The 26,382-nt window shown below is 36.3% G+C and overlaps 1 protein-coding gene across 8 annotated transcripts; it reads right to left on the bottom strand.

Annotated features, from left to right (window-relative positions):
* Window positions 1-1,006: 1,006 nt before the first annotated feature.
* Window positions 1,007-25,542, bottom strand: PNISR (PNN interacting serine and arginine rich protein). 8 transcript variants are annotated; one of them, XM_060168190.1, is made up of 13 exons: window positions 25,433-25,542; window positions 18,757-18,837; window positions 16,860-16,998; window positions 15,219-15,407; window positions 13,615-13,838; window positions 11,990-12,161; window positions 10,455-10,645; window positions 7,440-7,577; window positions 6,181-6,280; window positions 5,399-5,452; window positions 4,157-4,327; window positions 1,594-2,680; window positions 1,007-1,347 (listed from the first exon to the last, which is right to left on the bottom strand). In XM_060168190.1, exons 3-13 carry the CDS (start codon window positions 16,945-16,947, stop codon window positions 1,317-1,319), a joined length of 2,445 nt encoding a protein of 814 aa, XP_060024173.1. In that variant the 5' UTR covers window positions 16,948-16,998; window positions 18,757-18,837; window positions 25,433-25,542; the 3' UTR covers window positions 1,007-1,316. The 8 variants fall into 8 exon arrangements, with proteins under 8 accessions (XP_060024173.1, XP_060024170.1, XP_060024176.1 ...); XM_060168187.1 differs by having other exon boundaries at window positions 16,860-16,978; XM_060168193.1 differs by having other exon boundaries at window positions 2,036-2,680; window positions 16,860-16,978.
* Window positions 25,543-26,382: the final 840 nt, after the last annotated feature.

Genomic DNA, 26,382 nt, shown 5'->3' with positions numbered 1-26,382 from the left:
AGTTGACTTCCTCTAGATAAATGCGTAACTGCTCAAAATTATTTAAGAACCTATGTAGAGGTACAAGAGCACACTATTATAAGTCTATTTCTACCTTCATTTTGAGGAAACACTGATCTTGGCAAAAACCTGGCTTACTTTAATATGAACTACTGCTGGTAACAAGGCATACTCTAAAACTCTTGTGACCTGAACCTGCTTTTTCCTTTTTAACTTAAAATTTAAAAGCATTTGTTTTCAAAGATTTATCTATTGTGGCATAAGTGAGTAATCATATAAAGTGGACCCTAAAAGCATTTCAGTTGAGCATTTCAGTGCCTGCAGAGCCTCGTTTTACTCATAAGTTATGACTGCCTTAAACTGCTAGACCACTCACTGATCATAATTTTAAGAAACTGACAAAACCAAATTTTAATGTTATGAAACTGACACAAACCTGAATAATACAGTATTCCTCCACTGAGCTGAGGTCATATTATACTTTAAAAATATAAATAAATATATCAAATTGTGAGTTTTAGTTCTATAGTAACCCCAAAGTGTTTAAAATATGCTTTAAAACAGAAGTGGGAAACTGCAGAATATAGTTCCAGACTTGCACTGCTGTTACTGTCAAACACAGTAATTCCTTATAAATAATTCTAATGGTGCACTGCTCTGATTGAATCCAGCAATTTCATTTTACAGGAGTGAACCATACTTTATACACACAGAGAACATATTACTTGAAAAATCCCCAAAACAGGAAGAAAAGTTTAGAAAGCTGTCAAATGCTTCCAAATGAACGTAAAGATCTATTTCTGGCCCTCTTCTACACCCTTATAGTTAAAATTTGACAAAAATCCATGGGTACAATTTACAGATTTTGACAAACTATTAATTTAAAACCATTTTCTTTGGGGGAGATGAGAGGAAGTACCTTTAAAATCTGTTATACAAAACTCCAGCTGCCTTTTTATAAAAGTACGTTCCTTAGATTAAAATCATAAAATTAATGTGCAAGAGGTTAACAAAAATGAACTAAAGAGCTTTATTGACATCACAGTACATTCAAGAATAATTTTAAGAACATTACAGCTGAAAGAGAATGGCATGTTTATAGTCTTATTATGCACTATTTTTTGAAAAAATGTAATACAAAGAAATCCTATTAAGTAACTTGGAGCAGCATTTGGAAAAAGTACACCTATTTACAGATTAAAAAAAAAAAAAATTCTGGTTTCACCTACACAGCCACAATGTGCCTCTATAATGAGACAAGCCCTTAAAACTCATGGAATTTTTTAAACATCATGGCATTCTTGCCACATCATTCCTCAGCGTTTACGACGGGGAGGGGTTGTAGATCTGAAAAAAAGAAAGGGAAAAGATAAAATTTAAAAATAAAAATGTATTTTATACTAAAGAATCTGCAATTTTCAAATAAATAATATTATATAGGATTTCTAAAATTACTTAAGACTATGATCATTTATCAAGTACCAAACTGAGTTTATTAAAGAGAGAGAGAGAAAGGACACTTTCAACTTTGCATAAATTCAGTCAAATTTTTTTTTTTAAAAATCAGACAAAATACTTTAAAAAGTATACTACCTTGATCGGGACTTAGACTTGTGTTTGCGGCTTGCCTTCTTACCAGACCTTTGAGATTTCTCCATGGATCGCGATCGACTATGTTTAGGCTTCTTAGCCTTCTTTTCTTTGCTACTTCCTGGAGATTCAGAACTGCTCCTTCCACTAGAATCAGAGCCTGAATGTTTTTTACTGTCTTTGGTAGTACTTTTCTTACTATCCTGTCTAGAATCATGTCTTATGATTTTAACAGATATAGAACCACTCCTAGAGAATGTTCTTTCACTTTCTCGTTTCCTTTTTAACCTATCATCCTGACTACTGAACTTAAAATCTTTTTCTTCCCTTTTTTGTTTCTCTTTTCTTTTATCCTGTTCACGCTCCCTTTCTTTGTCTTTCTTTTTCCTATCTTTATCTATACTTCGACTCCTCTCTTTTTTCCTCTCTTGTTCTTTAGCCTCACCTTTATGCTTATGACTGCTCCCACTAAGATTTCCACGTTGATCATCAATTTTACGCCTATCTCGACTCCTACTGCGACTGGACCGATTGGTTCGCCTATCCCTTGAGCGACTTCTACTTCTACGTCTCTCTCGGGAAGGACTTCGATTTCTTCGTCTTTCTCTTTCAATGCTAGTTCTATTAGACCTCCTCCTATCTCTAATCTTTACTCTAGCCCTATTGCTCTCTATTTTAATTCTGCGAGAGTAACTTCTACTCCTACTACGCCTAGCTTTAATTGTTGGCGATCTACTCCTACTATGTCTCTTTTTTCTTTTAGGAGAAGAAGATCGGGAAGAAGTGCGACTACTACCTGAGCTAGAACTGTACGAAGAGCTAGAGACAGTACTACTAGTACTACTACTTCTGCTATTGCTACTGGAACTACCACTACTGGAACTTCCTGATCTACTCCTTCCTTGTTTCTCTTTTTCTTTATGCTCTTTTTTTGGTTCTAAAACTGATGTAGTTTCATTTGGAGTCCTTTTCTTTTCATTAACCACATCACCATCTGCTTCTCTTGCTTCTAGTAGTGATAAACTATTTTGCTCTTTATGGATAAATTCATTCATCTCTTTTGTAACCCTTTCTGTTTGTTGCTTTTCTTCTGAAACAGAAAAAGACAAAAACAGTAAGAAAGGCAAACGTGCAATGAAAAAACTCCCATGCTACCAAATTTCAAGCTATCAGACTACAAAAATACAGCAGCACTGTTCAACAGAAATAGAATGCAATAAGCAATTCAGGGTTTTTTAACAGCTACATTTAAAAAGTAAAAAGAAACAGGTGAAACTGATTTTCATATTTTATTAACCCAACATATAAAAAATATTATCATTTCAACATGTGATCAGTTAAAAAGAATATTGAGATAATCTGCTTTTTTTTTTTTAATGTAACGTCTTTGAAATACAGTGTGTATTTTATACCTACAGCACATCTCAATTTGGGCTGGCTTCATTTGAAATGCTCAATAGCTACATGCAGTTAGCTGCCTTCCTGGACAGTACAGCAATAGAGTACCAAAGTGTAGAGGTACAGTAAAGCAAGTAAGAAAAGATTTCCCTTTTGTACAGTAAGGCAACTTGAAGGTAAGTAAGTAATTTATAGGAAATTTTTGGCTGTTAACTCTTAATAATTACTTCTCAAATTGTCCAAATAAGATTTTTCAAAAAAGAAATTCTAAATAAATATTCTTTCATTATTCCTAGTATCATTATATAAACTAAGAACTGTATACATGTACAGCATTTTACATAAAAAAACTTCTAAAAAGTCCTCTATTATCCTTAAATATGCTAGCACAAATTACTTTTCAATAGTTTACAATATATTTCCCCTTTCAAAAGTTTTTTCATTTTAAGAACTTTTTTTTTTTCTTAAAGATTTTTTGATGTGGACCATTTTTAAAGTCTTTATTGAATTTGTTACAACATTGCTTCGTTTTTATGTTTTGGGTTTTTGGTCTTGAGGCATGTGGGATCTTAGCTCCCTGACCAGGAATCAAACCTGCACCCCCTGCATTGGAAGATGAAGTCTCAACCACTGGACCACCAGGGTAGTCCTGTTAAGAACTTTAATAAGAAATAAAAATACACTAAATAGCTTAACTTACAGCCAATGGAACTAATGTCTCCCAAAACAAAACAAAAAAACTTTTATAAACTATAACTTTTTACAATCAATTTTGACTTTGATAAAAACTGCAAATGAGCCAAAACACCTTAGTTTCAGTTACATCACATATTATTTATAATCTAGCCTTGATTCTATCATTGGTATTTCTAAGATGGTTATAAAATAAAAAGAAATATGGGGCTTCCCTGGTGGCACAGTGGTTGAGAGTCCGCCTGCCGATGCAGGGGACACGGGTTCGTGCCCTGGTCCGGGAAGATCCCACATGCCGCGGAGCGGCTGGGCCCGTGAGCCATGGCCGCTGAGCCTGCGCATCCGGAGCCTGTGCTCCACAACGGGACAGGCCACAACAGTGAGAGGCCCGCGTACCGCAAAAAAAAATAATAAATAAAATTTAAAAAAAGAAATACGAACAGAACTGTACAAACATTGAGTCTAAAAGATATACCTTCCATCTGTTTATCATGTAACAGCTGCTGTTCTTTTTCTTTTCTCCAAAAAGCTTCCTGTTTTTGCCGGATTCGGTGCCGTAATTCCTCATCATCAGTGTCAGATGACTCAGAACCTCGGTCGCTCCTCTCATCTTCACTGTCTCCTGATCCATAACCACCCAGTCCACCTGTGTGCATAAAGCCCAGTCTATCATATGTAAAAATTATTCTAGGCACTAAAAACTTTTTAAGGTCCGAGAAGAAAGCTCATTTCTTTTTTCATTGCTTTTTCTTGGAAGAATATGCTTATTCGGGGTGGGGAGGAGTATAAATTACAATGCTTAAGGAGAACACAGAATCCTCAAGAAAACTGATACTTAGTATCTTATTCTTTCAAGAATATTTCATATATTTCTCACCATAAGGGAATCTTGAAAATTATTGTCTTACTGTCCATGCTAACCAACAAAGCCATTTAATAGGGCAGTAACAAAGCCTTACTAAAGCATAATCAATTCAAACTACCTTACTCAAATTTATGATGATCCTGAAAATATTTCTAAAATTAACTCTTTCTTTATTCAAAGCTTAGAAATCCAAGGGATGCTAAATATTTTTTTCCTAACAAAGTTGGAATACTGTAATTCTCACTGATACAGAAATGCTTTGGTGCTAAAACTGCTCCCCACCCTGAAGTGATCTAAATAGTAATCATAACAAAATCACATGGGCATTTGGTTTTACCCATTTCTGTTGACCCTCACAAATATTAATTTGAAATGATGATGTGGAAAAGGCAAATTCAAGCTCTTATATACTTGATAATATATCATGCAAATTGCAAATTACGAACACATCACTACTATCATGCTTAAGATAAACCCTTTCCTCTATGTAAAAACTTGACTTGCTGCAACACAATCTAAATAAAGGTCCTTAAGAGCAATAGTGGATAGGTTTTTCCCTACGGCATGTATGTAATAATTCTGAAAGTGAGCTTAAATGCTATCATGGCTAAATTATGAACTATTATAACTTGTACTAATAAACTATGAATTAGCCACCACATTTATAATAATCCCATTGTGAATGCTTTAGTAAAAAAAAAAAGAAAAAAAACCTTTTAGAGGCTATAACCCTAAAACCTAAATTTTATAAACTGTGTAGGACTAGTACAGTTTCAAAACAGAACACGTAGAGAGACAGGTAAGTGTCATTTTTCCCTTTAAGGCCCTCTCACAAATAAGGAGAATACTTACCGAGTCCAGTGAGGGAAGCCAGTGCACTGGACTGTGCCAGCTGTTTTGCAGGAGCTTTGTATCACATCAACAACAGGAACAACATGTTAACACAAATAGCCACGATTTCATAGTCATGAGAGTCTATGGTATTGTTAAATCTACTACTATTGCTGCTTTTTGGGGAGAGAAGAAACATTAAAAACATAACATTCATTTTAAACCAGTAGCATGTCTGGCCTTGAAATTATAATTCTGATGTGAGCTGTAATTGGTTGATAATGAGGAAAAATGTTGACCAGTACACTGGTATTTTTTTTTTTTAGGTATGGCCCATAATTCAAATTTTTCTTTCAATATACTTTTTAAGTGTTACTAAAAATATGGGAGGGGGGGACATTAGCTGCTTCTGTAAAAATTATAAGTGGTAAACTGTGAAAATTCTGAAGGTTCATAATTCATTAGGCAAACTAGTTGTATTAGAAATCATATACCAATACCATGGTATCTATATATATAAAAAAAAATCAGGTGAAATTGAACATCAAGAATTTTCCACAATACATTTTATAGAACAACAGCAAAACTGCTAATCTGTGCTCAGGTAGGTTGGATAAAACAAAAATATCTGTATAGTTTTTAATATGGTGTCTACAAATCTAACCTTTCCCAAAGAGTTAAAACATGCAAGAGAATATTCAAAATCTGCTAGTAATTCAACAAGGACAACAAAAAAAGTCCAAAGTAGCCACCAAAACCAAAAGACCCCCAGAAAAAGAGAACCAAGAACACCCACAATATACCTTTCGTTGCTTTCCGGTGTGCATCTTTGGCTACATAATAAATTTCTTCATCTGTGACATCCAGTAGAATTTCAGTCAGAAGCATTTTTGTCAGCAACATCTAAGGAAGGATATTTTATATTTTTTTTCTAATTTATTCTAGCTACTGATAGTTTGACATTTTCAAAAAAATTAAAAGGCAAAGCCATTTTATAAAACATTTTTAGAGAAGAGATCAGACCAGCTATTCCAAGGAAAAGAGTATCTTGAAAATTATTGTATTATCAAAACTTTAAAAATTTTAAAATCATGTGGATTAAAAAATATATATATGAATTTATCTGTATAGTAGAGAAACTGAATTCTAATTCTAGAGACAAAGTATTTTTTTCAAGTCCCTATTAATAAAAGTTTCCACAAGTGTTTTGAGAGGAATATCCCTTCATTTAATAATATTATTAGTAAGCAGCACAATACTAGTTTCTTATGTCACTTAGGAACTTACATTAACCCTCAGCTCAAAGTAAAATCTGAGGGGAAAAAAACAAGGAAAATAACAAAAAGGCAGTCATTCCATTCTGTGAGATGAAGTCCTTTTTTTCTTGATTACTATAGCACAGCGTACAATAGACTTGAAATAAGAGCTGGATTCTAGCACTGGTTTGGCTACCAACAGCTGTTTCAAATGTGGGCCTCTCTGGGATTCAGATTACTCATCTACTAAAATAAGAGTATACTGAATCAGCTTCATCTAAAGACATTTCAAATATCACTGGTCTTTCAATATGAGAAACGCAGCACATTATATTCCCAAACTCAGAAACTGACAATACACATTATAGGCACTGAAGTCTTTGAGAAATCTTGCAATGAAGAAATATGTTTAACTGTGTTCAATCCAGTGCTTCCTAAATTTATACTTCTACGCAGCCTTTTAATCTTTTTCAGTATTCAAAACACACATTTTAGAAAAATAATAAATGTTCTCTTGGGTCTCATGTAGTAAAACACTGTTTAATTAAAAATGTGCTTAAATAACTGCTTTATAAGCTGTGATTTCGCATTATGTTACTTGGATTTTGCAGACATTATCACCCAGCAAATATACATTTTATAACTGTTTCACAAGTTCTCTCTCAAGTTTGATAGCCAACCAATAATTTTAAAAAATTATAAACAAGATAAACCCTATAATATAACGTAGCATGTCAATTACACCTCAATTAAAAAAAATTTTTTTAAGCCTGTACATGGTAAAGGTAAGAAATTTAACATTCTACCATTTGATACTCTTTCTCTTCTTCGGTCATTTCTGGTTCACTTTGATCTTCTTGAGGAACTGGAGATGGACTTCTGGTGACTTTTCCACTGCTTGCGGCCTCCACATTTTCAGTGTCTTCATCTTCCTCATCACTATCCTAAAAAAAGTAATAGCACTTTCGGGTAGCCCAAATTCATGCTTATAATATAAAATAATTATCTTATATATTCTATTTTAAAACCCAAATTAAAGTCTATGAAACATATATAAAAATGAAATTTCTCTAAATTACATTTTTGTGCTATAGATTTCATTTGATAATTTAAAATGTTACCTGAGAGGAAATATTAAGACTACAAGATGACTTATGAGAATCAATTTCAATTATTTTTCAATTTTTTTTCTAAGTTTTACCTTATTTTATAAATAACTAGAAGCACATCAGGCCCAGAGACTGATTTAATTAATATCCATTATATATGATGGTCCTGACATGAGTGGCGTGTAGAATTTTGGATAAATGCACCACAGTCATATTACTCAGTGTAACTTTTTTTTTTTTTTTTTTTGCGGTACGCGGGCCTCTCACTGTTGTGGCCTCTCCCGTTGCGGAGCACAGGCTCCGGACGCGCAGGCTCAGCGGCCATGGCTCACGGGCCTAGCCGCTCCGCAGCATGTGGGATCTTCCCGGACGGGAGCACGAACCCGTGTCCCATGCATCGGCAGGCGGACTCTCAACCATTGCGCCACCAGGGAAGCCCTCAGTGTAACTTTTACAGCTGTAAATGTAAGCTATTTACCTAAAATCATGTGACTTAAAAATCTAAAGTCAGTTTCCAGATATCAGCTAGCTAGTGAAATTTGCTTTTTTTAGCTACGTAACAGACAGATAAGCAAGAAATGAGGTCTACTTCAAATAGAGGAAATACCAGCAGTTTGTCTCTCTGAATGGTTTTAGGTTTTCAGTATCCAGAGAGCATACCTTAAAAAGGGGACTTCTTTAGGCAAAGAAGTATTCCATAGTCACTCTAACAATCCTACTAAGTAAAAGACAAGGTGATCACCTAAATACAACTATGGAAAGACTATTTGAACCAGGGGAAGATACATGTGACACAAGTCCAAAAGCACCAGGGAGAAGAGGGAGGATAATCTCCAAACAGTTTTTTTGACACTTAAAAAAAAACATCAAACCTGAAAATCCACTATTTCATGTTTTTTGAAAAAAATTTTTTTTTCTTTGTTAAAGGTAAACTTTAATAGTGGCAGCCTGTTGTTTCTTACCGATATAACACCCAGAATAAAATCACATCTTTGGCACGGTTCTTTTGTTAAAAAATAAAAGTAATTTATGGCATTCATGGAATTTAAGCAAAGCCAATCTGCTTAAGTCTAGTTAATCTGCTGTCTTTGAGACTTATTGCTGAAGCAGAAAATGGCCTTGGGAGGAAGAACCATTTCCTGAATTGCATTACTGGCCAGTGCTGTGGCTGTCATACCATCTAGGAGCATACTGCTGCTAAACAAAAAACTTTCTAAGCCACTCAATGCCATCTAACTGATGGAGTTCTTTAGTTTTTAATATTTATTTATTTTGACTGCACTGGGTCTTCACTGTTGCATGCGGGCTTTCTCTAGTTGCAGCAAGCAGCGGCTACTCTTCGCTGCAGTAGGTGGGCTTCTCATTGCGGTGGCTTCTCTTGTTGCAGAGCATGGGCTCTAGGTGCGCGGGCTTCAGTAGTTGTGGCTCGTGGGCTCAGTAGTTGTGGCTCGCGGGCTCTAGAACGCAGGCTCGGTAGTTGTGGCTCACGGGCTTAGTGGCTCCGCGGCATGTGGGACCTTCCCGGACCAGGGCTCGAACCCGTGTTCCCTGCATTGGCAGGCGGATTCTTAACCACTGTGCCACCAGGGAAGCCCACTGATGGAGATTTATTAAAGAGTTAAAACTTTATGTTACTTTCAGTGCCTATGTCAAAAACTATGAAAGCTATTACATCCGTTGGTGTTAAGTATAGTTTTGTTTTATAGTCCATCACTAGGGAGTTAGCTGTACTACAACAAAAGAACACAGACTTGTTTGTCAAGGTAAAGCCTATTATCTAGCACCCCAATGAATAATTTCTCTCTGGAATGAAATGTTTTATAAATTTGCTGTCCCCTTTCTCCTTACTACCCTCAACAATACATACATAAAAACAATCTCCAATATATTTACTGAAAGTAATCTCAAGGACATTACTCTAATACTTTTGTATAAGCTAAATTAATATCTATTTATTTCAATACTTTTTTAAAATTAAAGTATCGTTGATTTACAATGTTTCAGGAGTACAGCAAGTGATTCAGTATATATTTTTTTCAGATTCTTCTCCATTATAGGTTATTACAAGATACTGAACAAAGTTCCCTGTGCTTTACAGTAGGTCCTTGCTGTTTATTTTATAGTAGTGTATATCTGTTAATCCCAAATTCCCAAATTATCCCACCCCCCACCTTTCCCCTTTGGTAACCATAAGTTTTTCTATGTCTGTGAGTCTATTCTGTTTTATAAATAAGTTCATTTGTATCTTTTTTTTTAGATTCCACATATAAATGATATCATATGATATTTGTAAATGTAAATTGGTGCAGCCACTATGGAAAACAGTATGCAAGTTCCTTAAAAAACTAAAAATAGAGTTCCCATATGATCCAGCAATCCCACTCCTGGGCATATATCCAGAAAAGATGAAATCTAATTCAGGAAGATATATGCACCCTCATGATCACAGCAGCACTATTTACAGTAGCCAAGACATGGAAGTACCCTAAATGGCCCCTGACAGATGAATGAATAAAGAAGACGTGGTGTGCATGTGTAATATTCCATATACACACATTGGAATATTACTCAGCCATAAAAAAGAAACAATGCCATTTACAGTAACATGGATGGACCTAGAGATTATCATACCAAGTCAAATAAGACAGAAAAAGTCAACTAACTTTTCACACAGATGTCACAAGGAGTTTTATGTCAGGAGTGTCTACTTACAAATTTACTTCTCTGAGGTAAACGAGGGCCATCTCCTCCTTCAGCATCTTCTGCAGCCTTCTTTTCTTTTTTGGACAACTGTGAACGTTGTTGTTCCATTCTTTCTTTCTCCAACTTCTTCTGCTTTTCACGTTCCATTTTTTCAAGACCTTCTCGAATCCAAGCTGGAAGAGTCCTGCGTTTTACTGCATCTGTTTCACGTGGGACAAAATATTCATAAGTCAGCTAAGTAAAAATTGTAAATGCATGAGTTTCTTATTCTTAAATTTCTACAATCTTTGTAACTTAAAAAAAAATAATTCTGGTGCCACTTGAGTGCTAGTGACAAATACTATCATTCTCCAGCAAGGCAGTGGTAATACAAACAATCCACTAGGGCTTCCCTGGTGGCGCAGTGGTTGAGAGTCCACCTGCCGATGCAGGGGACACGGGTTCGTGCCCCGGTCCGGGAAGATCCCACATGCCGCGGAGCGGCTGGGCCCGTGAGCCATGGCCGCCGAGCCTGTGCATCCGGAGCCTGTGCTCCGCAACGGGAGAGGCCACAACAGTGAGAGGCCGGCGTACCGCCAAAAAAAAAAAAAAATCCACTAAACATAATGATTTTCTTTAAAATCATCAATTTTAATAGCAAGAGTGAACACTGCCTTAATGCTTATAATGTGCCAAGGCACTAGGGAAGTCCATCATCTCTCTTAATCCCCAAAAGCCCTAAAAGAGCACTACTATTACTCCATCTCTTTTTAAGTGAGGAAACCGAGGCTCAAAGAGATTAAGTGATGTGCTCAAGGTTACAAAGACAATAAGTAGTGATGTGGGCTAATTCACAGCCAACTGTTATACTATGCTGCTTCCTAAAATGTGAAAACAGAACAGAATTAAACAAAACCACAAGCCTTCACAGTAAGAATTCATCTGAACTAATGTTATTCCTTAAGTTAAAACAGAAGTTACAATCTTCCTAAAATGTCTACTTTGTGATTAAAAAAAAAAGAGAAAGACTTAAGTGCTAGATTTGGATGTCCAGATAAAAAGGAACATAAATATGTAACTTGTCAGTTGCAATAAACCAGTTCTATTATGTTATTTAAAAATTAAAATTTTCTGCCAAACACTATGGAAAGTGAAATAAAGAAATTAATCTGACAGCAGTATTATCAGATGAACTGAGAGTGCAAAGAGTCCATAGAGAGAGAACAGGAGATTTTAAAGGGGGAACTGATCATATACTGGCATAATGTAGCTATCAACATTGAAGAAATATCAACATGCTATGGTCACAATAAATTTAAATTTCATCACAAAACCTGGAGTTTAAGGTAAAGATTCATTTTAAAGAAACATATTCAAAACTTTCAAGATTTTAGATAGCATGCATCTTTTTTGTAATTTTAAGGTTTATGACTATAAAAAGATAGGATTTTAAAGTATCATTTCCTAACATATCAGAGTATTAGAACAATTTAAGAAAATAAAACATCCTTTTTACATGATCAAAAAATCATGCCAATTGTGGTTCACTAAACTTAAATAGCTACCAATTTGTGGCGGCTCCTGCTTCACAGGAAGTGCAATAGGTGAGCGCTGCCGATCCCTGAATGATGATGGTCTTTCTCTTCGATTCTGGGGAGGTGCTGGAGGTCCTGGAGGTCCTGGTTGCCAATAAGGAGGATGAAATCCACCTTGCGGTGGACCAAAAGCAGCCCCATGCTGAAAGAGTATTGCAGTTTATTTTTCTTCACATTAATACAACATACTCTCTGGGACACACGTGTGTTATGAACTGGGACAGTAGAAATCCATGTGTGCAGCAAATCCAAGAATTCCATGGTTCTAATATCCACCGATATTTCTGTAGCCCCAAGAACCTAGGCTTACTTTTCCTAAGAAAGATAAAGATTTTCTGCCTACGTAAATGCAAAGAGCCATATAAAATCCAGCTGATAATATACTATATTCAAGAAGTATAAAAAAGGATATATAAATGAGCTTTTTCATTCTGAATCCATTTATATCCTTCCACTACCAAGAAATCAAATAAATGCCAGTTTTTCTGTAACTAGAAAACCACAGGAAAAAAAAGTTTTAAATCAATTCCAACTTCCTAGTTATGAACTTATTTCTATCATCTTGCGAGAAATATCTATTTTAAGCTAAGATAAAAGCTACTGAATCATAACATTATATTTTTTTTTGTAATTTTGCCATTTTCAGATGCTTTTCTAAGCCAGATGCCAGCAGAGCTCTTTGTCTTGTTAGCATGGGGACCTACCAAGCAAATGTTGTCTAAGTAGAAGCTCCCCACTACTACATTTTTTCAAAACAAAGAGAAACTGTCCTATCTGTATACCAAATATTCATATACAAAAAGTATCTGAATGATTAAGAGGATTACTGTCTCAAGGTGAATACTGTTTACGATTATGCCCATTATCCATACAGTTAGTGAAATAACATGGGTTTTTCCCAAAATTTTAAATGATAGCTCAGTTTAAAGGTAACGATTGCAATCAATTATTTCAAAATGACACCTACCACTATAATTTAAGGGTGGACCCTGGCAGAGTGATTAGAGAAAATATAGCCCCTCTTAATGACACTATTCCCCATAGAGTTCTATGTCCCTAGGAATGAATTAGATGCTACAAAGAAAATTATGTACAATTCCATTAACATGTCATGTCAGAATGGAAAAAAAACGACAACACTAGAAAATGTCTTAACTCTACATAGCAGAAGGAACTGCATTTAGGAAGATGAGCTATGTTCTTCATGTATTTTATTCATGTCTTAACCATAATTTTTGATAAATAATGTATTCAACTACCGTGCATTTTCTAAACTTTATTTAATGTTTAAAGGTACCATCTTGAAATTAGAAAACAAAACATCATATAGCTATTGCACTTACACATTTTGCATTTTATCCAAATTTTTCCCTAACAATCCTTTATACCATTTTCCTAAGCAAATCAAAAACCAGAAAATAAAAATCTAATGATTTTAATACTCAAAAACTGATAACTTTTTTTGAGACATAATATGTGCTTATCTGTACAAGACTGAAAAGTGAAACACATATCTTAGGTACTCTTGATGAGACACCTCCAAAGAATGGATTACGTGCACATCTACAATATTAAAGCAACAAAATATCTTTCACCTGATAGTCAAACTGGTTCACTGGCCCCACTGCAAAATTATCGGGTGGTCCACCAAAGTTGTGATTGTTCTGGTTAAATATATGCCTGTTGTCAGGGGCAAATTCCCCACTGTCCTGACTGTTGCTGTCTTCGGAAGGAGGAACAATGTCCATTGGGCCTGGTGTTGGTGGCATCCATGGCTGCTCTGGAGGGGGGTGTGGGGGCTGCTGATGCATTCCCCATTCTATTCAGGATTTAGGCATAAAAACATTCAACAGGGGTTATAACAAAATCAACACACATCTTTAAGATCTCAAGAAAGCTACATTTTTCAGTAAAGAAAGATTAAAAAATTTATGACTTCTTGGTCCAATTTCTTTTGCATACCTTAAAAATAAGCAATGAATTAATCTAATAAATAATTCGAATGAGCTAACTTCCACTCTAATTCATATCCTAAACAAATGGAAACCAAATGCCCAAAATTATTTTTAATGAACATAACAAAATCCAAAGCAATCTTCTGTTGAATTTTTCTATTTCTGTTCAGTAACAATACCATAAAAATAATACCTTGAGATTTTTATATAATTCCTTTCTTCCATGAACACATTTATCCTCACAACATCCCTGTGAGGTAGGGAGAAATCAGGTACTATTTTTGCCAATTTCAGGAAGGGAAATTGAGGCACACAGAGGTAAATCACTTGCCTGGGACACAAAGAACACCAGCAGAGTAAAGTTGGGGAAGTGGGTTGGGGAAGTGGGAATGCCAGGGTGAATCACTGATGAACTTAGGAACCAAAACATTTTCAAATGTGGGAAAATTTGGCACAGACTCCAGAAAACTAGAAATGAACTACTTCTCAGTATTAAAGATTAGAATATTCGTTATTCTTTTAAAAGTGATATTAGAGGATTACTTCCTGAGTTTTCCATTCTTACATTGAGAAACAATAGTAAGTACTAATAAAGAAAAGGAGCTATGACTTCACCATTAGCATAATCAAAATAAGATTCACCTATAAAAACGTGAAGTGACTGTTAAATAATTAATAACACAAGTCATAGAAAACTGAACTAGCATCAAGGAACCTAGTCATACTGCGAAGTAAAAAAGCAAACAAACAAAAAAAATAAACATAAAAACTTATGGAAGATCTTCACTATCTGAAAAAAAGGGAAGAGAGAGATGGGTGGATGGTAGGGGCAGAGTATATTTGACAGACTAATTTGTCACATAGTGACACAATTTTTCTTTAATTAGAGACTAGACATGTTTTGCTCTGCCAGTGCTGCTGCTGAAAAGGCCAGAGGTTGCAACAGAGAGACATAGAATGCTCTCTTCCCTAGATGCCAAGTGAGGTTTCCAGTGTTCCCAGCCCCTGTCAGCCTAGGAATGAAGAACCAAGAAAAGAATCAAACTGAGTGCCACAATGCTAGCAGATGAGTATAGAATAATTTTAACCACAAAATTTCAAGGTCAAATATAATTGAAACTGCCTAGTCTTTAAGAAGCATTAATTTCAAGAAGTCATAAAACTAAGCAAATTAAACAATTTAATTTTAATCCTCATTTTATTTTAAAAATAGTCCTAAAATTTGGAAAACATAAACAACAAACCTGGTTGCCACATTCTGTTAAAGTTCGAATCCCCTTGGAAATTCCCATGATTGTTTGGACCAGACTCCATTGTAGACATATCTTGTCCATTTGGCATCATTCCTGGTGGTTGTTCTACCATGCTTTGCTGTCCTGAAGCTTCTCTTTGGGCAATCCAAGCTTGAGCCAATGCAGCCCAGTCAATCTGGCCTAACATAATTTAACATAGCAGAATTTGGCATTCAGAATGTAGGAGCTAAAAAAACAGTGCCTCTATGTAAAACAAGCTTCTCAGTTATTCCTTACTAGAGATTTTAAATATTACACAATGTTATAGTTGAAAATAATACATAAAACTAACCCATACTCAGGCTATAAAATAATAAAAATTACTTAAGACATTCAGAAAATTACTTAAGACATCCACAAAAACACTTAACCAATTTCTAATATTAACTCATAAGAAAATTTATTCCCTGCACCTTAAGTTTACTGAATTTTTTTAAACTCTTATTCCTTTTTTAAACCACTATAAAAACAAATGATTAACCTCACTCTTTCTCTAACAGGTCCCATCCAGGTCTACTCTGGATCCTATATACCTCACGTGAATATAGATAGCTATTCTTGTTCCTTCTCAGTCACCCTTCTTTAGCATCTTTAACTCCCTTCTCTAGTCAAAATATATCTCCTTAACAACTTCTTAGCCATTCTTTATTCAAAATTCATTGTTTCTGCTATCTTAAAGTTCCTCCTTTCATCAAATATCTAGTTACCATTTTAAGATCTAATTCTATTAATAAAGTAAACAAAGTAGATTAAGATACAGTTTTTTACATCTCAGTTTAGCAAAGATTAAATAAATATATTCTCATACCTTTTGATGAAAATGAAGTTAAACTTGACAATGTACATCTAAAACTTTTAAATGTACAACTGTGATCTATCAAACCTAGCTCTTAGATTTTTTTTCCTAAGAAAATAATTGGACAAGTAATAATGGTACATATAGAAAATTATGGGAATGACTTCAAAAAGCAAAAAGTCACAGACAATCTATCATCTAAAAGTGGATTTATTACAGTACAGTCCTATAACAGAATGCTATGTAGCTATTAAAAAAAAGAAATAGGATAAGATTAACCCAGTAAAGGCAGGACAGTGGAAGGGGTCATATCAGGTTAAAATTGGCTACGAATTAACCACTGCAGGAGCTAAGTAATAAATGGGGGCTCCCTATACTCGTTTCTACATCTGTATATGCTTGAAATATTCCATATTAAAGAGAAATTTAAAAATGATACAGCATACCATCAGTTGACTATGATCTACATAGAATTTTAAGATTCCGAATTAACAAAAGTATGATTAAGCAACACATTTAAGACTTTCCTCCTTCTTTAGAAAACAAGAACTAAATCAGTTTTAAAAATATTAAAATCTACATAAAGCTTTCTACTCTTTGAGGAAATCTTCCAAAGGGAAATCCATTCCCTAATATGTATGCTAGGTAAGATTATTTACAAGAAAAAATTAAAATCTGACCATAAAATGATCCAATAAACCAATCCCAACTCTACCTCCCTTAATTCCAGTGCCTATGTCCCACTCATCTCTAGACAACCCCCTCCCCCGTTCCCCAAATTCAATTTGTTTCCTTACTTGGATCCTGCTGGTGCTGGAATGACTGCATCCATTGCTGTTGATTCAAGGGCCATTGCTGCCAAGGCTGTCCTCCTTGATCCCACATCCTGACTTTTAAAGTGTATCTGATTTTCTGTCTTCAACAAAATAAACATAGCTTAAAAATGACAATGAGTGTTCTTTAATGTTAAAGCTCACACATCAGAAATTATTATATGATGATACATTTATGTGATCAGAGCTCTAAAATTCTGCTCAAAAGGTTGCCAAAGACAATTGGAATTTTTTAGTTGGCAAGCAAGAGTATAAAATTTCATGTTAATGCTGATGTCAAGAGTTTGGGGGCAAGCACAGCTCTATTCAATTTAGCTCAAAAGGGGGAAAATATAATTTTTCCCAATATAACTCTCTGGAAATGTAATTATTTTGAAGATTATAAAAAAAAAGTGATTTAGCCTCCCTCAAACCAAGGCTCACTGAAGAGCATAACCAGATAGCTCTAGCTAATGAAGGAAAACTCTTCCTTATAAATTATAGTTAATGAATGCATAAGGTAGAAAAGACTTAGAACATTGCCATATTGTCAAACCTAATAAAAACAGCTGATTCAGGCAGTCTTTGAAGAAAAGCTGATGGGAAATCAAAAATTCAAAGGTTGCCGAAATATCATCCCTACAGATTATTAAGTGTCTCCTCACGAGATACAAAATTACATCCCCAGAAGCACTATGAATATTTTCACCAAAAATGTTTACCTGAATCCAACTGAGCTTTCAGCTCTCACTTTCAGTGTAAAGGAATTATTAGGGGAAAAAGGTACTGGCCAAATAGTATCAAAAGAAACAATCAGACAAATCTAGAAGGTGAGACAGTCCACAAAACCAGGTATCTTTCCTTTCCTTTTTTTTTTTGGTGGGGGGCCGCATCGCACAGCTTGTGGGACCTCAGTTCTCCGACCAGGGACTGAACCTGGTCACGGCAGTGAAAGCCCGGAATCCTAACCACTAGGCCACCAGGGAACTACCCAAGACCAGGTTTCTTAACATATAATTAACATGGAAAAGTAGAGGGGAAAAACATACATTAATACCTATTAAATCTAGGTGATGAGTATGGGGGCAGGGGGGTTCATCACACTAGTTTACTTATCTGTAAACTAGTTTGAAAACGTCCATAGTAAAAAGTTTTAAATGCTTACAGTCATTTTATCTCTGTACTTCATCCAACACTGATATACAACCCTATTCAAGTACCGATGACACACATAGTAAAGTAGAGTATGCTTCTTCATTTTTGTACCCCAGGACTTAGCACATAGCAGGCATTAAATAAATGTTTACTAAATGAATCCTGTCAGACTGACCCTTTCCTCTATTCTAAAAATAATACAAAACTACGCCTTAGTATTTATTGCAGGGTCACAAAAAGTGGGAAAGCCAGATATTAAGGAAGTAACAGACACCAACTTTAATACGACAATTGGCTACTACAATCCAGGCTCTTAGAGCTTGCAACCACAGTCTTTGCAGCATTCTCAGAATGTTACATAGTTCTGTCAATGGCAGATCCTGACCTCTCAACTGAAGAACACTGTACATTAGGAAAGATGCATTCCTTTGTTATACCTTGTTTACTTATGAGTCAAGTGCACTTATCTTCTAGTTGTATTAATATATTCTATTATAATGGGATTATTAGAATACGGCAAAATAGGCACTAAATAGTACCACACCTGAGGCCAACAACTGTACTGGGTATCAATTCCAAGCTAAAAATACTTACTATACCTTTAAAGCCCTTTAAAGACCAATAACTCATTAGCACTCTTGAAAACTTTAATTAACTTTAATTAAAAAGTAACTAAATAAATAAAGAGGAACACCCAGAAGAAATACCAACTGCTATTTTGACTGACCTCAGAGGTTCACCTTCTGTTTAAAATTTAGGTTGATTCAGAACTACAGCTTGGAAGCATAGCAGCAAGATTACTTATGCCCTGAAAAAAAAAAAAAAGTGTATGTTTGCACTTAAATTATGAAGAGCTATTTGAACTAATAAAAATAAATTCTAGAGATGCAACACGGAAGTGTGATCATCTCCAAATTAATTTGAACTTTCTCTTCCATTAATTTTATAATGAGAAAAGATTTACCATTATAAAGTTAAGGGAAACAGGTACATCACAAATGAGAAGGCAAAGCTTTAAAAACATTTTTCTTTCAAAAATATCTTTTTTATTTACTTGAACAATTCATTAACAATACAAAATAATGTCAAGCAATTTAGGAATTGTCATATATGCTGAGAAAAAAAGGAACAACAAACATTTTAAAAGATTTCATCCATCTGACATGAACTTAAATGGTACAAATAAGGTAATAAATTCAGATTTTTCTATGGAATTCTAAGTTTAAAAATTACATCAGCAAGGTGAGAACAACTTGTCCCTCAAACGGTTTCATCTTCTTCCCATTAGATTAATTTTTTTTTTTAGATTTTTTTTGATGTGGACCATTTTTAAAGTCTTTATTGAATTTGTTACATTATTGCTTCTGTTGTTTTTATGTTTTGGTTTTTTGGCCATGAGGCATGTGGGATCTTACCTCCCCAACAGGGATCAAACCTGCACCCCCCTGCACTGGAAGGCAAAGTCTTAGCCACTGGACCACCAGGGAAGTCCTCAGATCAATACCCAGATTAATACCTTTTTAAAGCTGATAGAAAGACAAATGTATTCATCTTTTTATCTTCCAAAGGTACCAGACAGCTTCTTGCTGCCCTAAAGCAAGTGACCAGCAGTCACTAAGCAACAAATGAAGAAACGAATGGTCTACAGGTTCTTCTTTCCCTGTTTACTTTTAAAGGTTAATGATAAGAAAGCTGTTGACCTATATACAGGAGAACCAAAAAAGCTGGTGTAAGCAGAGCTTGCTATGTTTTCCAAAGCTCTAATGGCACATCAGAGTTCACTGCATAGATTTTTCTGTCGTAGGTTGTAAACTCATACAATGTAGGCATTATAACTAGCGCTACAGAGTGCGCACTGGAGTTGCAAATAGATGTGCACACAATAAAACCACTTTAACGATGAAAATGATGTATATTGACTCCCTATCATCATTTCCAATACATAGATTTACTTTTCTAGAAATCACTCTAAACTAAGTTTCTTTTACTTACTCCTGTTTAATGGTTATCATGGCCAACATTTTCAATTCCCCTTTTAAGTTTTCTGATTACCACTTGTCACCTAGACTTAAGAACACAAGCCCTGGTTCATGATGCCTGCCTATACCACTCAATAGCTGTGTGAATATGCGCAAATTAACTACTCTCTAATCCTTGGTTTTCTCATCTGTAAAGTGGTGAATGTAATAAATGTCTACCTCATAGGATTACTGTGAGGATTAAATGGGAAACATATAAAAACTTGGCACAGAAAGCTTCAATAAGTAGTGGTCAATATCACCACTAAGATTTTCTCAGTATTGTTTTTGATAGCACTCAAGTTTACAACTGGGGGTGGGGACAGGTGATCAAGCCAATCCACTTCTACTCAATTCCATTTTCTTCTCTTAAAGCAATCTAAGACTTATCCAGATTTCATTTTATCTTTGGAATGTCCCTACTTCTCACAACATCATAGGTTGCAGCTTTTATTAAAACAAAACAAAAACTTCCATGTTTTCCTACGCACAAAGAGCTTTTACTTGCATATTTTCAAGAGTGATCTGTATTATTTGTAGCCATTTTTGTTTGTTAAAACCAACCGCTTCTAGTTTTACTATGCTTTCCAAAGCTCTTTTCCCCCTAAAGTTTTTATAGAAGCTATTATTCAAATACAATGATTGATACACTTAGGCTGAGAAAAATATGGAAAGGATGTAAAACTGTGAGAAACAGAGCAGAATAAAACACAGCAAAGAAGGTAACAGTAAAAGTCAAGGAAGTAAGAAGTTAGAAGCTATTTAATAAAATGCTTCAATTAAATCTGCAATTGAGAAACTTTATTTGGCTACAGAGGGTGTGTTGAACAAGGGTGTAGGTAAAACACCAAATGTTCAGTCTTTTTGGAAGACAAGTTAGCATTAAAGTATTTTATCAAAATTGTAAATAATCATCCCTCTGACCCAGCAACTCCACTTCAAGGACTTAAAACCATGGATGAGCATACACACCATGTAACTCAAAAACCTGCAGCATGTCTGTAACAGTGAACATCTGCTTTCAGTGACACTCAAAGGGCAGTAGGTGAGATAAGAGTGAACCATACACAGTGGACTCCTATTCAGCCATTAAAATGAATAAAGTAGACTTTTATATGCTGACATACACTGATGTACAAACTGTATTATGAATTGTATAGTGAAAAAAATCATGTGATACAGGATGAATAATGATGCCACTTGAAGTTCCTTTTTTTTAAAGAAGAACACAATTTAGTATAGAAAATTCCTAAATTACCAAAAACCTCTTAAAATTGGTAAGCTCTGGAGAGGGAAAACAGAGATGAGTTAACGTTAATTTTTTATTCACTATCTTTCTATATTCTTTGAATTATTTAACCATGAGTGTGTATTTTTTAAAATAAATCTACTACAGATTTTTAAAGATACGAAGAATCAGGAAGCTGGTCATGAAAATCTTCACGTGTTTTGTCTTGGCTCAAACGAGAATCTTCTTGAGGGCAGTGGAAATGTCTTAATAGTTATTTGAATTCTCCAAAGTGCTTTGCCCATATTAAGTGGTAAAACATTTTACTCATTCACTGAAATTTATTATCAAGTAAATATATTAATATTCAACAATGAAGATGAAACTCTAGTACTGCTACTCTGACTTTATAACATCAAAAATCAATTCCAATTTATTCATTCTTCCTTTAGCTTTAATTTTAAAGATTCTTAAGCTCCATTTCTCAAGTTTAGAGAAATGTGATTATTGATGAGCCAGGCTACAAGACTTTCCCTTTACAGGGTTAAATTAATTGCTATTTCCTTGGAAACAACTGGGATTTGGGAAGAACAGAAAGATCAACAACCAGGATTTGCTGCAGATTATGCACATTATCGCACAGAGCTATAAAAATCTAGTTTATGAATTTGACCAGTGTTATGGATTGACTTGTGTCCCCCTAGAAGATATGTTGAAGTCCTACCTCCACTCCCATTAACTGTGAACATGACCTTATTTGGAAATAGGGTCTTGGCAAACGTAGTCCAGTTGAGGTCATACTGGATTAAAGCAGGTCCTAATCCAGTAATGATTAGTGCTTTTAGAAGAAGACACAAGACAGGGAGAATGCCACATGACTACAGAAGCAGAGACTGGAATAAAGTGTCTACAGCCAAGGAAAGCCAAAGATTGCTGGGAACCAACAGAAACTAGAAGGAGGCAAGGAAGGATCCTCCCCTAGAGGAGAGACAGAAGAGAGAAGAAGAGAAAAGAAAAGAAAAGAAAAGAAAAGGAGAGGGGGAGAGAGAGAGAGAGAGAGAGAGAGAGAGAGAGAGAGAGAGGGAGGGAGGGAGGGAGGGAGAGAGAGAGAGAGAGAGAGAGGGCTGTCGAGCACACATGCATGAGCCTACCAAAATCTTTATTTCAGTCATATCTGTAGCCTGGAGAACTGTGAAAGAACAAATTTCTGTTGTTTTAAGGCCAGTCTGTGGTAATTTGGTACAGCATCCCTAAGAAACTAACACAGCCAAAAATGACTGTCATTTATCTTATTTCTTACATGACTCTATATTAGAACATTCATTGCTTTGAGGTTCTTAAAATTACTTGCTTAAATGACAAACATTAATATTTGCAAAAGTCATCCCTTAGACTGTGTGACAGATAAATGAGAATGAAACGGTAGTGCTTGTTTTAAAGCCCTTAAGCATCAATTTCAAAATCAAAGAAATACAGTAACACACCCATCCTTTGGTGCATATAATGAAATGTTTCTCACATCAAACACAAAGTTTAGAAACCACAAAACGCAACAATCCTCTTCTCCCCTGCCATTTCAGTCTTACACTCCAGGTAATGGATCTCAAAGTCAAAAAGAAATCATTTGGATCAATTCAGATTAGGTGGAAATGGCACTAACAAAGTTAATCTTGTAATTATTTGAAATGTAGTAACCTTTTTTGATATTTGATGTGACATGCATTTTAGTATATATTGAAATACTTTGTAGTCTGCAGCTCAAGAAAGGTAGTCAAAAAATATTGGAGAATTGAATAGTTTGGTTATAGATACCGAAAAAAAAGTGATAATTGAAAAATAAATTTGGAAGAAAAAAAAAGAAATGTAAAAAGCCTAAAGGATACAACCCCTCAGTGGCAAAAAGGACACATGTCTTGGTTCTAATACCATTCTCTAACAAAGTAAAGGAATCAGGGATCATTAGAGAAATAGCTGATTCTTAGAACTAGGGCAAGAAATATACAAAATGAGCCTGGAGCATCTTGTAGTGCCAGGAAGTAAGAAGATGCTCGGAAAAAGGGGGAGGGGAAAAAAGGGGGGAGGAGGAAGATGGGGGCATGTCAAAGGTGCACAGTAGACAACTGAAGGAGCTACCAATGTCCAAAACTGGAACAATCTGGGCAATAAAATAAAGTATTACTGGATTATAACACAAATTACGACATAAATATCTATTGAATCCTTACTGACATAAATAAATTGGAGGGAAGAGACAAATCTTCCATGCGGAGGGATTCCAAATAAATTATGTAGATACTCCACCCTAAAGGAGGGAGAGCTTAACTCTCCACTCCTTAAGTGTCCTTTGTGCAAAGGTACTTCCTTCCCAAAGAGTACAATATGGAAAGGAGGGAGTGGACAGAGGAGAGTAACTTTACAGTGGAGAAATTAGACAAACACTACCTCAAGCAGGTGATCAAGGACAATATCAACATGATAAGTCATGTTCATAGTATGTAGCCTTGATAGAATGTGATGAAAAAGGCATTTTACCTCTGTGATCTTCTTCCTCAAAACCCCTAATACCAGTCTTATCATGAGAAAAACATCAGACAAATTCCAATAGCAGGTCACCCTACAATATCCCTAGCCAGTACCCCTCAAAACTGTCAAGGTCACTGTATTACTTTGCTAGGGCTGCCATAACAAAGTACCACAGACTGGGTAGCTCATACGACAGAAATTTATTTCCTTATGGTTCTGGAGGCTAGAAGTCCAAGATCAAACTGTCATCAGGGTGGGTTTCACTCTGGGGCCTCTCTTCTTGGCTTGTAGATGGCTGTCTCCTACCTTCGTCTTTATGTGGTCTTCCCTCTGTGTACTGCTCTTTTTATAAGGACACCATTATAGCACACAGGGCCTACCCTAACGACCCCATTTTACTTCTTTAAAGACCCTGTCTCCAAATACAGTCATATTCTGAGGCACTGAAGTTAGGTCTTCACTGTAAGAATTTTCAGCCTGTAACAGTCATAGAAAACAAGCCTGAAAAACTGTCACAACCAAAGACGACTACGGACACATGACAATTAAATGTTATAGGGTGTTCTAAATAGGATCTTGGGCTAGAAAAAGGACATTAGGTTTAAACTTAGGAAATGTGAATAAACTATGGACTTTAAATAACAATAATGTGTCAATATTGGTCCATTCAATGTGACAAATGTACATGTACCACACTAATATATGTTAACAATAGGAAAAACTCTCTGAGGGGGGTTGGGGGGTAGTTCATATGGTAAAGCTGTACTATCTGCTCAATTTTTCTGTAAATCAAAACTGTCCTAAAAAAGCAAAGTCTATTAACAACAACAACAAAATTTTAACATACAGTCTCAATCAACACCATCTTAAAAGAACTGATTTACTGTTACCTTACCTACAGCCACGTAACACCTTACAAAACACCTTCAAGGTTCTGGTTTTTGTTGCGTTTGCCTTGCTGCACTCAAACCAGAAATTCCAAGTTTATTTTGTTCTATGAATTAACCACCAACAACCAAAATGTGTCGAGTACCCATGATGTTCAGATGACAATAATATCCATCACAGGATAATAAAACTGAAACGTTGGAAGCTACCTCCTTCTTTCCCGAAGCTTACTTAACACATAGTGTCTATGACTTTAAAAACACATTAATACAAACTAAGGAACCTAACTGTAGTTAGTTAAAAGGACACAGTTGCCCTTCGCTGCGCCTGCGGAATCGGAGGTGCACAGCAGAGAAGGTCCAGGTCCGGGCCCCTTCCTCCTCTGCTCCCCTGCACCCCCTCCCCATAAGCGGGGGGGGGAGGGTTCCCACTGCGCACGCGCAGTGCTTAACGGCCGGTCGGGAGCCCAACAATCACTCCCTTCTCTTCCTAGAGGGAACTCTCACAGTTAGAGGGAGAGGTCGCGAGCACTCTCCTTAATACGAACATTTCCTTTAAACCGGCAGCAGCGCCATGATTCACCAAGTCAGGCGGACGCCACCGCTTTAAGGAAGATGAGGTTCCAGCGGTCGCGCCAAGCAGCGTACGCAGCCTACGTGTTTAAGTTATGCTACCTTCGCCACAGAAACCAAGAAGATTCTAATGACCCGGAAAGTCCCCACGCCTAATCGTTCTCCACCACTTACCCACTCTGATTCCGGAACACCGTGTCGCCACCGTTCCTATAATACCTCTCCAACCCTTTCGATGCTTCTACTTCTTCGCGAACAAGACAAGATGGCGCCCGATTAGTCTCACCCGGAAGTGAATAATAATAACATCCGTTTGTCATTTGAAGCCATACTGTCCCACTGCCAGGTCTTTGACCACGTGACTGTACCCGGTTAACATTGTTTCAACGCCATTTTTGTTATGGGCAAAACCACCTCGACTATGTAGTCAACACCATGCAAATGTCTGGACATTCCTGTACGTTACCTTTTAACGTAGCCAGCGCCATGCCCGACCCACTTTTATCTTTACAGTGGGCAGAAAGCCAAGAGTTTGAGTGTTCTGTACAGAGCGCGCTCAAAATTTTTACTTTAGCAACGTGATCCCCCTTCAAGGGGAGGTATGTTCCCTTCCGAAAAGATGGCTTGAGTTCGCGGCACTCCTTTCAGACTACGGAGGGGCCCCAGGGTCAAATGAACCGACTCCGGCGGGTTGCTCGGTGCGCCCTTAGCCGTATTTCACACCGACCAGAGTCTGGCCCGAACTTCCGGAATGCTCCCGACTTGGGTCTCATGGAGCGCCTCCGAGGGCTCCGCCTCCAGGGAGACGGGACGTTGGTGAAGTGACCGGTGTAGATGGTAGCTATAGCAGAGACCTTAGCTGACCCCCGCAGCGGTCACTCTTTGTTAACCTCGAAAACATAGCGCCCCCTTCCGGGGACACTTGCTCAGCTCTGCCTCACCCTGCTAGTCCTGTTGTTTCGTTCCTTCCCCAGGACCTTTAGGGTAAAGTGGCGGAGACGTTCCGTTTCCATCCTGCTGCCCCTTTCTCTCAACCACAAGATGGCCTCCCGACAGGACTTACGCAATTCAGTTCTTCGAATGGAATACTTTGATTCCATGGTGTTTTAATATGAACGACGTTC

Source organism: Lagenorhynchus albirostris, chromosome 12 (assembly GCF_949774975.1).
Source record: "Lagenorhynchus albirostris chromosome 12, mLagAlb1.1, whole genome shotgun sequence".
NCBI classification, from domain to species: domain Eukaryota; kingdom Metazoa; phylum Chordata; class Mammalia; order Artiodactyla; family Delphinidae; genus Lagenorhynchus; species Lagenorhynchus albirostris.
Note: the sequence above shows the minus strand (reverse complement) of the source record. Positions and strands in the feature narration are given on the sequence as shown.

Coding starts and splice junctions, on each gene's coding strand:
- PNISR (XM_060168190.1), bottom strand. CDS start 16,947: ATGTGGGATCAAGGAGGACAGCCTTGGCAGCAATGGCCCTTGAATCAA. Junction 7,578..10,454: donor TACCTCAGAGAAGTAAATTT/GTAAGTAGACAC, acceptor TACTTTTTTTAG/GATAGTGATGAGGAAGATGA. Junction 5,453..6,180: donor ACACCGGAAAGCAACGAAAG/GTATATTGTGGG, acceptor TGTGATACAAAG/CTCCTGCAAAACAGCTGGCA.